The sequence below is a fragment of the Lissotriton helveticus genome, chromosome 5_1, assembly GCF_964261635.1.
Source record: "Lissotriton helveticus chromosome 5_1, aLisHel1.1, whole genome shotgun sequence".
Classification (NCBI taxonomy): domain Eukaryota; kingdom Metazoa; phylum Chordata; class Amphibia; order Caudata; family Salamandridae; genus Lissotriton; species Lissotriton helveticus.
Window position 1 is genome coordinate 1,892,538,975 of NC_136065.1, and position 16,783 is coordinate 1,892,555,757.

Here is a 16,783-nt window from a genome sequence, read left to right on the forward strand (position 1 = left end):
CCCCCCCCCAAGGATTATTTTTTCTAAAGATGCTCACAAAGAAAGGGAATAGAGAATCCACTTTCTTTAATCTTATGCTATCCCAGGTACAGACATAACAGTTCTCTTGGGTGCAAAGTGTGCGGAGTTATCGAGTGATAACCCCAGCTGCTCCTCCCTCCCACCTGGCTCACCTCCCGGCTGGATGTTCAAGACTGCTGTTTCTCGTACTGTGGGACCAGGCCCTGCCCATAAGACTCCAATGCCAGCTGCGAGGACCAGCCTCTGACTTGCTTTCCATTTTTCCTCTGGAACACAGCGTCCACGGGAGTCTGGTTCCACGAACCACGTCCAACCAGGGCCCAGTTGCAGGCGCCTCTCCTGAACAATTTCACCTGGGGCCCTCCGGCCCCTCTGTTGCTCTGCCTTCATGGCCGTAACCTCGCTGGTGCAGCATGGTTCGCACCACTTCAAGCCCGCGCAGGCTTCACAGGATCTTTGGGCTTGGCCCCGTGACAGCAAACTGCGGCGATGCAGAACAAATATGCCGGATTGCAGGGATGGATGACGGAGCGATGTTAAGACGCGTCCGCCCAGCTGCCCCTGCAGGCCACGCCCCCTATAAAATGTACTACTCAGTATGGAGTTATGGTCTACTCAGTTAACCTAATGTACACATTGTGAATTTTTTGTTATCTGATGGGTCAGGACAGACAGATCACTTGTATCGAAGTTGTGTCCTGTATACTCACTGTGTATGTGATGGAGCTGTCAGGAAAAATCTTCTAAGGACAATACTCCTTACTCACACAAGGGTGACCTGCTTCAACATTGGGTTCCCTCCTCGCACCCGGACTGCAAGGTCTATGGTGTGGGCTACGCCTCCCCAAAGGGGAGGAGCAGAGGTGTTTTTCAAAGATGAGCAATGGGATCGGTGTCCCAGAGAACAGGTATAGTTGCATATAAATGTTGAAAATATTGCTAATGTCATACTGGATGGGAGAGGGTTCCCAGGAAAAAGGCTTGAGAGTAGCAGTTTGTGATATGGAAACAAGAAAGGAGGTAAACTATTTTAATGCAGCTTGCCAGAAACCAGGTTCTGCCATATGCTTGAGAAGAATTTGATGGCAGATATACAGAAGGGTGCAGAATAGTCAAGGATGCTCCTTGATCAAAAGTGTTTCTTAAGTTGTCTAGCACAGCAATGAGGCTAGTCTTTGTGCTGTGAAGAGGACAGAAACCAGACTAAGAGGAGTCAGAAGGACAGACTCAAGATAAAGAATCAGCTGGGTATTGACTTGCTTTTCAAAGGTTTTGGAAGGGAAAGAAAACCAAAAAATAGGGTGATAGTTGGATGAGATGTTAGAATCTAGGGTGGGTGTTTTGAGAAGGGGGAAGACTCTGGCCTGTTTCGTAGTCTCAGGAATTGTAGATGATTGAATAGAGATGTTGATGAATTTGGTCAGGAGAGGGGATATAGAGAACGAGGCTAGCTGGAAGACAGGAAGATGGCAAGGGTCAAGAGGGGAACTGAATTGGATGGAGTCCGTTAGTAAGAAAGTATTGAACTTATAAAGCGCGGACTTAGCCCAAGGGCATCAAGGCGCAATGCGGAACTAAACAGTGCAGACGGAAGAAGGCATGCTCATACTGAAATCTGTGCGAAAAGCCAGGTCTTTAAGGCTTTGTGGAAAAGAGAATGAGACACCTGTCTGGAGAGCTCTTCCGGGAGGGAATTACACAGCTTCGCAGCAGCAATGGAGAAGGCTCTGCCTCCCCATTTTGCCTTTTTAAACCTTGGTACTGTTAGCAGATTTTTATCGGAGGACCGAAGCTGTCTGGTGGAAACATATCAATGGAAAATTGCCTTAATCCCATCTGGGCCAGAGCCGTAACAGGCATCATGAGTCAGGCACAGGGTTTTGAAAAGGATGCTTCGGTCCAAGGGGAGCCAGTGCAGCGTCCTAATGGAGGCTGTGACTGAATGGTATTTCGGTAAGTTAATCACCAGCCTGGCCGCTGCATTCTGTACCAGCTGCAGCCGTCTCACCAGGCCAGAAAAAGGACATTACAATAGACCAGTCTGGACGTTACCAAAGCAATAACAGCCTTCTTGCGTGACTCATAAGAGAGGAAATGGGAGATTTTTTTGAGGATCCCAGGAATCCCGAAACATGTTGACACCGTCCTGTTGACCTGCAGACTAAGGGAGAGTGAATTGTCCACTATGACCCCTAGGTTTTTCCCATGGGATACCGGGCAGGGACAGACGCCTAGCGTTTCCGGCCACCAGTCACTGGACCAAATCTCAGGTTTGCTGCCAAAAAGCAGGACCTCACTCTTCTCCCCGTTCAATTAAAAAAAAATTCCACCATCCAGGAGGAGACTGCCTGCATACAATTCCTGAAATTTAGGGCAGAGTCCCTGATACTGTGAGAGATGGATACCATAATTTGGGTGTCGTCCGCATAGCAAGGCACCTCTAGCCCAAAGGATCTCATAGCCTTGGGCAGAGGGGCAACATAGATATTAAACAGTGTCGGGCTCAGGGAAGACCGCACAACAGGGGTTTAGCGGCCTAATAGAATTGGCCAAATTTAACGGTCTGTGCCCGATCACTGAGGAAGGAGGCAAGAAGCCCCAAGGCCGATCCCTATCTCTCTCTGCGCACCGTAAAGTGTCACTGTTCATCTCCGCGCTAATGCCGTTCCACTCCTAAAATGACATCAAGGGCATCTATAGGCGCCACTCCTGCACATTGACAGCATTTCCTTTCTTTCCATGACACCAGACTCAGATCAGAACCTTCACTCGTTTCACAGAGACCGTTACCTTATTGTTTTTCCATAGAAAATCAAAATGTTTCTCTTCATTGTGTAAAGGACCTCCCATATACATTAGGCTTTAAACCCTTTAGGGACTGTTGCAAGCAGATGTATGTGACCGAGCCTCACCAGGTATGCCTGTGGTGTTTGAGCTCGGACCTCCACTCCAAGAACTGTGAAGACTAAACTACCATTAAACCCAAGGCCATAAGGAGTGTGAGGCAAAGCTCTAGGTCTCCAAGCACAAAAAGACTTCCCCCTCAGGGTCATTCCAGGTCCCACTCCCGATCCTGTTCCCTCACCCAAAGTGGCCATAGATACCAGGCAATTCTTTAACACGCTCGAAGTCTTCAGATAAGCGCAAGAAGGCCAAGCGGTATTTCCCTCCTTCCTGTCATTATCACTCTTCTGATGTCTTCTGATGTCTTGTGAAGAGGTGCCATTTGTCGCATTCCTGAAGTCGGCCGACTTCTGAGCCAATTTGGCTGCTGGTTCTGGCACAACCTGAATTCCCAGGGCTTTTAGCTTTGTTGCTGTTTGGTTCTTTACCAGCTCCCTATGGCATGTCTTCGGACCCCACAGTGCTGAGATGCACTTGATCTGGGTTACAACTGGCGGTTCACTCTCGGTACCAGCTGTACACTCTGAGCCAATTCAGACGCAGCCTTGGGTCCTGGCCTTTTGACTCTGAAACCAACCAACGATTTGAAGAATGCCCAAATCCAACTAAAATCGCACCCGATTCCGGGTGAGGTACTGGTGCGCACTCTTTTGCATGGATTTGGATCTGCGACCCAGCGGCCAAGTATGCTCAACGCTATACAGAGGATAACTGCCATGAAGATTTGCAAGAGGCGAGTGGCTTGTCACCTAGTCTGAGAAAGCTCTTTTCTCCCAGCCCATGGTTCCTCCTCCCTTGTGCCCCATCACAGAAGAGTCTGCTTCATACACTATGGTCATTAGTAGGACAGCCAGTTTTTCAACCTTCCACTCCCCACTGTGGAGGTAAGGACGAATGTTCATACAGAAGTCCTCCAACAAGGTCAGATCGCTTCCGAGCCCTTTCTACCCTTTAATGGGGCCCCTCACAGATATCCTTCTGGGAGGCCTGGGCCAAGCTTTGCATGGCCCACTGGTCAACCTGGCTGTTTGCTCGGCTCCACTGCCCTGCTCCTTGGAACCAAGCGTTTCTGTCTCAGCACTCCTCTCAGAAGAACCATGTGACACAGACCTCTACTAGTTGTTGAAGCCCAAATAACTTCCCAAACACTTCTAAACACGTGGAGACCTTTGGGAAGTGCCTCTTTTCCTCTGCCAGTTTGGCCCTGTGTTCCATTAATGCTGCTTGCTTTTTAGGCTGCTACGCCAATGCCCATTGAGAGTTCGGTGGCAACAGTCCTCCGTGGTGTTCCAGAGGACCTTCGCCATGTCCTCTCGCATACCATCCAAGATAGTTGTGATGCGCCCAAGTTCATGATTGGTTGTGGCTTGGACACCACTGACTCCATTGGGAACGCAGTGGACAGCAGGTTTGCCATTCGTCACCATAAGTGGCTACGGTCACTAGGTTCTAGGATGACATCCAGTCATCCCTAATGGACGTGCCCTTTAATGAGAATCCCCTGTTTGGAGACCAGACGGACTCCGCCTTTGCACGGTTTAAGAGAGTAGAGCTACCACTTGCTCTCTAGGTCTTTCCATGCAGCCTCGCCAGGACCAACAGTTCATCGCTCCTTTTGAGTCTTAGAGCGAGGCATCCCTACCGTACCAATCCAGTCTCAGCAAACGGCCCAGCGCTTTCACAGGAGAGGCTCAGGCGCCTACCGCCCATGCTTTAAAGGTCAGCATGCTGCACAGTCATGGAGAGCAAGTCTTCCCCTACCTCGACGACTGACTGTTGAAGGTGGGCTCGACACAGGTACTCGTCAACCACCTTCGGTGAACATCATGTCATCTTTGGGATTCATTATAAATGTGCCAAAGTTACACCTGATTCCTTTATCGGAGCCATTCTGGATATGGTTCCGTTTTGTGCCTTTCTTCCGTGAAAGATAGTCATCGACATTCAGGCTATGATCCCCAATCTTTCAGCCTCAGTCCTGGATTTAGTGACTGAGAAGATCCTGAGACTGGTTGCTGCTGCATTCTGCTGGCTGAGCATGCCAGGTGACATTTGTGTGTTCTGCAGGGCCCAACATAAAGGGAACCTACATCTGGATTTTGGAGGAGACTGTAAATCATCTGCAGTGCTGGCTACTAGATTGCAATTGGGTCAGCAGCAGACCCTTCTCCCTTCCCCACTCAGAGCTGACAGTGGTGAACGATGCATCACTTCTGGGTTGGGGTGGCCATGGGGACTTTGGTCTCCGACAGAGTCCCAGTTTCATATCAAACTTCTGGAGTTGAGGGTCCCAAGAAAGCTCTGAGTTTTTACATAGATCGTACCAAAGAACACTGGTTGGATGTTCAGCTCTTTGTGGGGATCGTAGAAGCGAAGAAAGGAAGGGCTGTACAAAAACGTACCCTCTTGCACTGGATCGTGCTCTCCAGTAACATTTGCTTTGCATTAAGCCTCTAGAAGGCTTGCAAACCTACTCCTCCAAGGCTGCCTAAACTGTATTTGCATGCCCAGTCCCTGTCCTAGACATCTGCCAGGCAGCTATGTGGGTGTTCCTCCATATGTGCACAAAGCACTATTGTCTGGACAGCCAGGTCCACCGAGAAGAGTGCTTTGCCCACTTGGTTCCACAGGACTTTCTTTTTTGAATTTGTAGCCCCACCTCCATTAGGTTCTACTTGGGTATCTATTCATAAGGTGAGAAATTTGATGGTAGAAGTCTCAATCAGGAGAACAAGTTACCTTCTGTAACAGCTGATAGAGACACTTGCTGCAGATTCCTCTCCCATCCTCCCCGCTCTGTGATTGAATTTAATCTATTAATAAGACCATAAGTCTAGGAATCCGCACACTTGTCTACCAATTTACTTTTGGGGCTCCACGTCTAGAGATGTGGACAGTCTCGAAAGCAACTGACAGCGTGCAGTAGTGATGTCCACATTGGCTCTGCACGTCACTTCTATAGCGAAGCTGGCATAAAGAGGTACTGCTTAAACTTTTCTGGATCAAGTCTGACCGCCTGGCTGTTCTTTTATTTGTAACAAAGTAAGTACCAGGGCCCTAATCAGGAAGCCACTGCAGCTTGCTCCACCCATGGCCTCTGTAAGTGTGACAATCAGACTATTCCACACCCTTGAAGCTAAAAGAATGGCTTGGGCGGTAGGTAATCATCATTTTTAATATATACTGAATTAATAAACAACTGTTTTTGTACTCATGTTTAAATAAGACAGACCACACCACCATGTGGCAGACTGTCATAGCACCGGAAACCACTGGCTCAAATTAAGCACTGAAGCACGCTGAGCTATGGGGTAACCAGTGGTGGCCATCAGAGTTTGGTGTCACTCCTATTCCAGCTGCTGGAGTGAGAAATCTAGGAGTCTGGGTGGACTCTGCGCTCAACTTCAGGGACCACACCAAGAAGGTGGCGGCCACGTGCTATGGAATATTGCGTGGTATTAGGCCGGTTTTAAAGTACTTTGATCCCCCTACCAGACAGCTGGTAGTCCAGGCCTCGATACTATCTCGGCTGGACTACGGCAGTTCACTGTTGTTAGGGGTGAATCAAACGGAGGCCTCTAGGCTCCAAAGAGTACAAAATGACGCGGCACGAGCCATTGTGGGCCTTCCCAGACACTGCTCAGTGTCTGGTACCATCACGGCCTTGCATTGGCTCCCGGTCAGACAGCGAATTAAGTTCAAGGCGCTGTGTCTGGCCTTCAAAATTTTGAAATCTTCTTCGCCGCCGGCACTCGCCAATCTACTCACGCCCTATGTACCTTCGAGATCCTTGAGATCTGAGGGGCTTCATTTGGCTGTCTGTCCACGCTTTAAGTTGAGCAGAATGGGTGGCCGTTCCTTTAGGGTGTTAGCGGCAGGCCTATGGAATTCGCTCCCGGTACACATCCGAGCTCTTGAGGATTTGCTCGCATTCAGGCAAGCGATTAAAACTTTCCTGTTTCTAGTGTCTAGTTAATTTCTTTTTTTATTGTGTGTTATGTTACAGCGTCTGTCAAAGCGCCAGGACGCCCCTTTGCTGGGGCAGCTGTGCGCTATAAAAATACAAATAACATAACATAACATAACACTGTGCCAGTGAAATATTCAAACAGTGAGGAATCTGCAGGTAAATAGTCTTTTGCAGAAAGAGCGTTGCTGAAGGTAAGTAACTTGTTCATCAGGTCAATCCACAACATCAAAACAGCATAATTTCAAAACAGTCTTTAGGTGACAATTCACAACAGTACTTGATGTGAAAAATGTATATGGCGAGGTTTAAAATCCAAATAATCGAGGACATGCAGCTGCAGCAAATAAACCCTGAATCTTTACTCTCTACCAATGTGCAGTGTTTCAGGTGGATCTCCTACCTGTCATCTGAGTATTACAGGAGTCCATACTGGATTATTTGCTTTATACATCTTCTGGATACTTGCTTTTTCTGATGGTACGATATAAAAATAAGGCTTAAAGTATTTGCCGACTGTGCGGCGAAGCAAAACTTTGTATTGCTTGAAATAGTTATGGTGAAAAAAAGGCCTACGGCGTTGTGATGTCTAGGTAGTCAAATGGCTCATGAAGCAGTTGAGGCATCAAGACGTCCAATGCGGATATAGACTAGGAAGTCAAGCGATCCAGAGTCTTGCATAACTTTCTACAGGAGTTGTCCGTGGTGGTAACTGTGGCTCTCTGACCAACTCACTACGTAGCTCACACTGAGCACATCATCTGGAAGGGGAAGTGAGACAACAGAGCCCCACATCAAAATGGGTCTGTATTTAAGCTGCGAGACAGAGGTTGGCCGCTTGAGGTCTTGGAATATAGCAGTTAAAGGTATAGAAAGTGAAAAATTATGCTGGGATTTGGTCTCTCAAAGAGTTATCTCATGACTGGGGAAGAAGTCTCATGATGATGAGATTGTATTTTCACAGATGCGTCTTCAGACTTCTGGACCTGTGCGGGGAGGATTTCCAGATCCACTTTGCGTAGTTCTTCTGTTGTTCTATGGGAGTATGAAAGAAAGAAGCAATGAAGTTTGAGAGCCTTTTTCCTGCTGCTTTTTCTTTGCCCTACCAGCCTTGTTGTTGAACGACAGTTTGTTTGCATCCAATGCCGTAAATGATGCTTTAGAACTTGTAAATTAGCTTTGGGGTTCATGCAAGACAAGACGAGAAGCTCACGTGAATGAGTCCAACATAAAGAAAACATTTTATATGCAGGAAAAGTACCCAAGAAGATAGAATAACGAAGCAGAGTTAAAACAATGTTGCATTTAAGGAAATAGACATCACAAAAACTGTTACATTATTTTTTCAAAAAGATATCTTTTCTTTCAATAAAATCTGGGACAAGGACACATTCAACTCGTTACGCCCCAGAGCATAGGGAAGAAGAATTAGAAAGCTGCTATATAGCCCAATTGAGGAGTATTAAGGGTGACTAGACCCTTTCCCGTGTTTCCCAAAAAGTATCCCAGGCACCATCTATTTCCACCTCAGGCATACTATCAAACATTGGCTTCTCATTCACTTGGGGGTTCATAGCTGCATTTTCAAGTAATGTCCTCCTTAACTGTACATGCAGTTCTTGGCTGTTGGGAGTCAAGAATGGCACACTACACCAGTTTTACAGAGGTGCAAAAAGTTTGTTACCCTGCAGTTTTCTGTTGCGTAAAGGCTAAAGCAGTATTTTAAATACATGACAGCAAATGGGTCATTCTCAGTAATGACCTGCTCAACATTATTTGTCTGAGTGGGATTGTGTGATGCTTATCTGCTGCAAATACCTGTATTAGTCCAGCACCAGAAGAGTCACTTAAGAAATGAAATGACACAGCTTATACTGCAACCATCATTACAATAAAGAATGCCAACTTCTCTTGCAGGCGTCTCTCATTGTCACTGAAGAGCTTCATCTGATCACGTTCGAGACCGAGGTGTACCACCAGGGCCTGAAAATCGATCTAGAGGTTGGTACTGAGAGGGCTCATTTGTTCCACAAGACATTGAATATAATACATTTTTCACTTTTGGGTTTCGCCTTTATAAATGTGTATATTAAGGGTTTTAAGTGGCCTTATGTCAAAGTGTAGTGTTCATGCGGCAAAAATAAAAGTACAGGCCCAAATTTGTGAAATTGTATAAGGACTTGAAAAGTGAAGACACTGCCTGGGAGATACTTCTCTTTCTGTAGATTTTTTTTCTTTTTTTGTCTGGCTTGACAGCGCAAAATTAGCGTCAACTCCACCCAGTAATTAGCTCTCTCTCTCACCTCATGCTATTATATTTTTACTGTATCGTACCGACTCCTATAAGGTGCTTGTATTGCAGTGCCTGAGTGACTATTTTACCTCTCAATGAATTTATCACGTATATTGTTTATATCAATGCATTGTATATAGAAAACAAGGTATATTTGTTTTGATTTTCACCGCCCGGGGCTTTATTTTATTATTTTAATCAGGGCTCAAATTGCAAGTCTGATCTATTGGCTTTGCCAGTGCTTGTTATTGTATGTTTCTGCTGCATATCATTATTATTAATTGGTACACACATTTTAAAGTTATGAGACAGTTAATACTACACACATTTCTTTTATCGGCGGTAATGTGTTACCCTGGGATTGCGTCTGACTGTAATACTTGTGTGTTATAGTTTAGTGCCAGTGTTGATGCATCTCTCCAGTTCTTTGACTATTTCTCAAACTCAGCGTAAAAGTGACGCCTACTTGTCTTTCTCCTCTCGATTTGTTTGCCCTAAGATTAAGTATATCCGTTGCCTCTGATATTTGCTATAAGCACACCAACCTTCGTAGTTACTGTGCTTTTGCATTCGACTGTACCAGTCCACTAATATTTGTTAGTGTAAATCCCAAACCGCTTCAGCATAACCTAAGTCAGCGCAGCTTCTGTCACCCCGCAAACGTTTTTCAGATTGCCACCTTCATAGTGTGAGGAATGCTGTTTCTTCCTGATTTTATTAAGCACAACTTCAGCTTCTCAAAACAACACTCCACCATCACGGGAGCCTTTCTTCAAGACATCTACATTGAGTAGTCCTCTCCATGTTTCAGAGCAGTTTTACAAGAGAAAACACCTTCTCTTGGAGAGCCTTTGTGTGCAAGTACTCTTATATGGGTCATCTATCTTAACAGAACGTTTTTATATTTTTAATTTGTAAAACGAAGGCTAATCTGTTGACGTAAATGACCCTAATATAGTTTTGATTGGCTAAAAACAGCCTAAAAGGCACCTTTTCATTGGGAGAATGTAAGGAAATGAGAGGAATGGCCAGGTAGGCATGTGACCCTGCCCCCGTAAGGGTTCTAGCAGCACTATTGGTCCTGTCTTGCCCTGCTTTGGCAGTTTTGTGTGTTCTTGCTTCCAGCTCCTGATCCTGGCCCTTGAGCATTGAGCGCCTTTTTCCCCTCTTTTTCCTGCACCGTAACATAGCCTCTTTTTTGTTTCCTTCTGCTGTACAATGTATGTTTGCTTTGACGTTTATGCATGCTGTCCTCTGGATGCTACTACTATTGAACCCCTGGCTGAGAACCCTATTGACTTCCAGTACAGATGCTTTCAGCTCATAGTGTGTTGTGGTTATGTACTAAATGCATTCAAATAATTCCGAACATTTACAGTTTATTATGAAGAAAAACTAAATACATTTCTGTATATATGACTATTAACTCATACAGATGATGTCAGCCTTTCCATAATATGTAATGTAAGGTGTGGTGTACATTATGGCATGTCACAGTTAGTGAATGCAAATTGCATATAGACTGTTTGCCACCTGCCTGTCCTAACGCAATGTAACCTATGTACTAATAGGTCCTGTTGCAAAATGATTGGGTACAGGAAGTTACAGAATGACCTGCTTAATAATTAATTATTAGACGTGAAGCTATTAGCTACCCTCAGCGATTGACTAGCAAGACAGGTATGATGGCCTGCAAGGAATGGCCGACCATCTAAGGCAATAGGCACTGTTTAAAAACATATATTTTCTGTTTGGGAAGACATTGAGTGCCAGGATAGTGGACCCATTGACCACTCCCTACTTCCCCTGAGGCTGCCAATCAAAATTCCAAACAGAGACGCTGCCTGTGGGGACAGATTCATTTTTGCAAATGAGTTATCACCTCCTTTGAGGTATCAAACTTTTCTATGGTTTCTGACTGAAATTACAGGAACTGTATGTTGAGATACCACTGTAATATTGTTGTCATTTTATTGCAGACTCATTCTCTACCAGTTGTGGTGATTTCCAATATCTGTCAGATGCCGAATGCCTGGGCCTCAATTCTGTGGTACAATATGTTGACAAACAACCCCAAGGTATAGTCTTCTTTTACACCTGGGTCTCATGGCTGACAAGAAACATTGCACCTGGAAGAAGCCTTTCTTCATGTTTTTTATGTTTGTGTCATGGAGAAAGTTTTGTAAATGTGCTTTAAAATTGTATATTATCATTACATGTCAGTAGTGTTCTAACAGTTAAAATTGTTTGAAATAGTTAACCAGTTGTTAATTAGTTGCAAAGCAATGGTCTCCAGTGTATGTTTTGTGTAACCTGCTTGGATTTCAAAACTGTTTGAATGAGCTATTTTCTTTTTTGTTTTTTATGCAGAATGTTAACTTTTTTACAAAGCCACCTATTGGAACCTGGGATCAAGTGGCTGAGGTATTAAGCTGGCAGTTTTCTTCAACCACCAAGCGCGGCCTTAGCATTGAGCAGTTAACTACGTTGGCTGAAAAGCTTTTGGGTAAGTGCTCAACATTTGAGCGATTGCTGAAATATCTTCACTTCGTTTTTCCCTTTGCATCCTGAGGGGCAGTTGCTCTACCTCTCTGGAATTTAAAGTGTAAGAAAAGCAGATAATCCCTAATATTATTGTTTTACCATGTTGAAAGTTAATTTACCATTTACCACAATCAGGACTTTAGAAACCGTCAACAGTCAAGAAAGTTGGTTGATATGGCATACCTTTGGTGTATTCTTTAGTTCAAGTCTTTCATTCTGTGAGTTGAGATCAGTTTACGTTCTTCCTGACAACCTGGCTTTAAAGTACTGCATTTTTGTTCTATTGTTTGAGTGCTTCTAATAGGTTTAGTTTCCAAACTGACGAAGAAGCTTATTTCATATATTATGTGGAGTGCAAGAATTTCTTCTCTTTGGAAATGTGTTAGTGGTTAGATGATATTGTACTTACTCAAACTACTTTATTACCGCCACCGTTACGTCATTCACCCTTTATTTTACCCACCAACTCATATTACAGAAATGCTTTTACTTTGTCCCTCTGCTTCACTCTAACTTTATTATAATTCTCACCGATTTCTTAATCTTATTTGTAGTTTATTATTCATTAAGACGAATGCATATCCTAACTCTAAATTAAAAATGAGCTATGTAATCATTTCGATAAGTTCTCTTATTGTGTGACTAACCCCTACCCTAAATAAAATTAAACGAAATTAATCAATTTCACAGTATAAATGAATACCGACTCCAACTGATTTTTTTTTAATCTATTGAAAAATAATAAACCCTATGTGGATCCTAATGATGTTCATTAAATTTATACCATATAAATCAAATTATTTAAGCTTGAATTGAATTACATTATTCTTAACTTAACTCTATATTCAAATGGTTCTAAACCATATTTTGACCCTAACACTACCTTTAAACGTAACTAAGCACATTCATTCATAATATTAAACCATCTTTCATCAAATATTTTAATTTTAACCCCATAACTATAAATATGACTTTTCATTGACCTGTGGCAACGTAAATACCAAAAAGATAATGCATGACAGTGTGCAACTCTAATCCTGTCCCTTAATTAGTTTTTCAATTAATTAAGGTTGTAGTCACACTAAATCAAACAAAAGCAAGTTAACATAATTGCTTTACAGTTAAGTTTTATGAATGATACTTACATTACATTCTTTTTCCTGAACCTTTAAACCAGTTGATTGTGTAATTCAATAATTTCGTAAAACAAAGTTGCTGACAACTTAAAGCTGACTAAATGATGGGGTAAAGTAAAGGTTGGACACTGATTAGGCAGTCGTTGTGCATTAGACAAATGCTAAAAACAATCTGCCATTAACATGGTATAGCACTACTTGCGGATAGTCCTTTGTCCCCACTTAGCTCTGGCGTTTCTATTGAAGACCATAGTCCGACAGAGCCTGAGCTTTCTGTTGGAGAGTTCTTCCAACAATTCCTTCACTATAGGAATACTTCTTACAGTCATCAAACTCGTCCGGAGTACTTTTTTCCTCCGCAGTGACTCTCCAGCGCCACCCATGTGGTACCACGTAGCTCCAGCTGCGACTTTGATTTTATGTCACATCCCTGGGGTATATTCGGTGCCAGCCAGTATGCTTCCATCAAATCTTATTTTCAGTATCTCACTGAGAGCTCTCTCTTGGTGCCTCACAGATGAAATTCTCTGCTTTCGATGGCATGGCAACTAGATCAAATATCTACTTAAAATGCCTCTGGCTTCATTTCCTGAAGTTGGTGCCTGTGAGAGATGTCCAACTTAGAGTCCCACAAAACGGTATTACGTGAATGTTGTCATGAAACAATGCTGCTGCCTCGGACTCTTGCAATTTCTTCTTGCACCCCAAGTTGAACACAGCGGGTGGACAATTAATTTTTGGCTAAGGCCTGCAGTGAGAACCCAAAGTGGACTCTAATCCTGACGCAGCCAGACACAGCGTCTCTACAGGCTAAAGTGCCAGCACCTAAGGTGAAGTTGAAACTGATCAAGCCCTGTCCCAGGTTTGTTTGGGTCCTCACTTGGTGCTTGCCCCGAAGTTGGTAGTGATGCCACCCTACCAGTTGGCTCCAGCACTGATTATGGACTTAATAGGAGAAAGTATTGTCAATTTGGCAAGGCAAAATTCAAAGCTAACTTCAGCATTTAACCACCTTGTGATCTGTCCTTCGGGTCCAAGGTTTCGTTTTTTTATGGGGAGGTATTTTAATCAAATACTGATGTCTTTGAGGATGCGTACTACAGATGCATCGAGGGTGATGGCTCTTCTACTAAACGGACCTGCTGACTGCCTCCCCCTCACCCCCCTCACACACACACAGCTCCTTGAGACCCTCATTAGTGAGTAGCCTGCTTACAATCCCCTGATTCATGACGTGGAAGCTCATCACATGCTGCGTCTTTAGAGTTCTGATGCTGACCTTTATTTTAATTTACAAAATGCTAGTGGCCTAGATACGACTCCAGAACACTTGCCTTGTAGGAGGTCTTCTCTTTCACGACAGTTGTCCTGAAGACCTTGGAATGGATTTTATTTGTGTCCTAATAAAGTAGAACATTCTGACGGAAATGTTGTAACCCTCCACAAGTTCTATAGAGCCATTATTTCCTTTTACTTGGCTCCCCTGCACCCTGTATTGTCTGTATGTGAGAAACCCTTCTCAGGCCCTACACTTTATTGGCTATAGATTCCCTGGTCCATAGGCCGGCTCAGAGAGACCACCATTGGAGACTCTGGTGGTGCAGATATCCTCTTCAAAGCAGAACAAAAATGTATTTTCTGTGGCTGCTCTGGACTGATAATCCAAAAACTTGATACTTTGGGTCACAAAGTTTTTCCTCCAGCAACATAGCTTTATGAACAGCTAATGCTACCTGCCTTTTGGGCTGCTGTGCCCATGGCTTATGCGAACTGCACAACTTTAGTGTGCCAGAGCATCTGAAGAAGCTATTCTCACAACTAACGAATGATGAACTGGATGCGTTTAAACTGCTATATACTATCTGTGTTCGGCTGGATTTTTCGGGAATGTCCAGGCTACACTTGTACACTTTACCTTTGAATGAAAATGACTGCTAATAAAGGACATTATTTCCTCTTTGGTTTTCCTCATGGACAACAGGCCAATCTCTGGGCTTGGCCTTTCCTAGCACAACATTTCCACCAGTTACCGTCGGACATTCTGCTGTTACTCTAGCACTGTGCAGTCTTAGCAGTGGCAACTGTTTCAGCCTGTTAAAATTCCTCAGCACATGCATTGCTCATTTAGAGGCAGGGGCGGGTCTAGAAGATATCAACTGCTAAATCAGATCTAGTCCTCTCCTTCCTCTATAGGCTTTGCCACCTCCAAACCTCTGACTACCCCTGCATGCTGCCATCTGCCGTGGGTGTTGGAAGGGGGGCGTGGGGTAGGAATGGACCGATGGATGAGCTGTGGAGGTTCTCCCATTTTGTCACCAGTAGGTAGGCAATTACAACGGGATGCTGGGTCTGTTTTCTGATCCACTGGCGCTATTTCATTCCTTTCCAGTCCTCCCTGCTGGACCATACCTTCCTTCAGAGCATGCTAGCCCATTCACGCCTCCATCTTGGAGGCAGATGTCTTTGGTACCTCTGGAAGAGAGAAGCAAAGGCCTTAGTCCCTTTATTTCCTGCTCCCCAAGAAGGCTGGAGGCTTAGCCCTGTTCCCGATCTCCACTCGGAACCTGTTCATCCGGCAAGACAAATTCAAAATGCTGTCCCGGAGACCGGTCTTATTGGCTTTGAATTAAGGGGATTTGTTCTAGTTCTCATGCCACAGGTGCTTCTCGAGGTTTATTGCTCTCCTCTGTTTAGGAGTGATGATGGTTGCCACACCTCTTTCAGAGGTGCTGACAGGTTTGCTGTGGAGTTATGGAGTTCACCTGCTGCCTTAATTGAACGATTATCTGGTGATGGGGATCGCCGACACTGGTCCAGGAGCATTTATAGTAGACTCATCTAAGAAGTATGCAGATTGTTTGGGTGATTATTCTGACTGAAGCTCAGATTCTTTTCCTACTGGCCTTTTGCTTCCTGTTGGTGCCTCCATGCCAGATGGCAGATGAAAGCTGTCCAGTGATGTGGGAGTAAAATCGAGGCATCCTCTCAACTCTGATACAAATCTTTTTTTAAACCCCGGTTGAAGAAGTTCTGGCCAAAATAACCCGTAAAACTAATTGTTCCTTCTCGGGCAGGAGTGGGAGGAGATAGCTCTACTAGGAAGTAAGGCCCTTGGAGCAGCCAATTTTAAAAGGATGGCCTTTTTATCTCGATGGTTGGCCTATTTCACCCCCAAACGCTCTTAATAAACGTTTTCCGGGAGTGGGAAATAAATGCTTTTGTTGTCAGACTCGACGCGGGGCGATTGGCTTCATATATTTTTTACTTGTCCGAAACTTGAAATATTTTGGCGTAAGATCTTCTCATCAATAAGCCAGGCCATTAATAAGAAGCTTGACCCAGAGGCGGCTCTCTTTGGCATCTCCAAAAAAAGGTCTGACCTGACCAAAGCCGAAGAGATATACACGGCGATCTGTTCCCTAGTAGCTCGTTCCCTAATTCTCCAAAATTAGAGGTCTGAGGATGTACCATCTTACTTAAAATGGGTGAACAAAATGCTAAGGACAAGTAAGTTTGAAGAGGCTTACGCCAAAAGTGTTTACTAATGTTTGGAAATTCTCCGATTGCTGGGAGTCCTTGACTGATATTTAGCACTTTAACGCTCAGTACTTATGGTTATATACTTAAGGATAGTCACGATAGCACTTTAGCCCCGTTGCTGCTTCTGTCGGCCAACGGCCGTCGCAAGCACTACCTCCGTAGTTCTGCAAACGTCTGTTGGCTGACGTGGCCCGCCCACTCCGCTAAACCTCCACACCTCGGTGGAATTGCCGCCGCGGTTAAGCGGATAATGCCGCAGGGCTCTTTGCCAAGGTAGAATGTTTACTCAATGAATGAATACAATCTTTATTGGGGGGCAAAGGTAAACAACAACAAGAATGTTGTTTAACCCTGCAATTTTTTAGTATTGAGCACTGC

At 44.4% G+C, this 16,783-nt stretch overlaps 1 protein-coding gene across 3 annotated transcripts in view; it reads left to right on the forward strand.

Moving 5' to 3' along the window:
- The window catches only part of STAT3 (signal transducer and activator of transcription 3), a 397,539-nt gene that overhangs the window by 271,641 nt on the left and 109,115 nt on the right, over window positions 1–16,783 (forward strand). For all 3 annotated transcript variants that reach the window (XM_078645389.1, XM_078645391.1, XM_078645390.1), the window contains exons 15-17: window positions 8,810–8,893; window positions 11,165–11,263; window positions 11,556–11,691. In XM_078645389.1, the coding sequence (XP_078501515.1) occupies window positions 8,810–8,893; window positions 11,165–11,263; window positions 11,556–11,691 (319 nt within the window). The remainder of the gene's footprint in view (window positions 1–8,809; window positions 8,894–11,164; window positions 11,264–11,555; window positions 11,692–16,783) is intronic.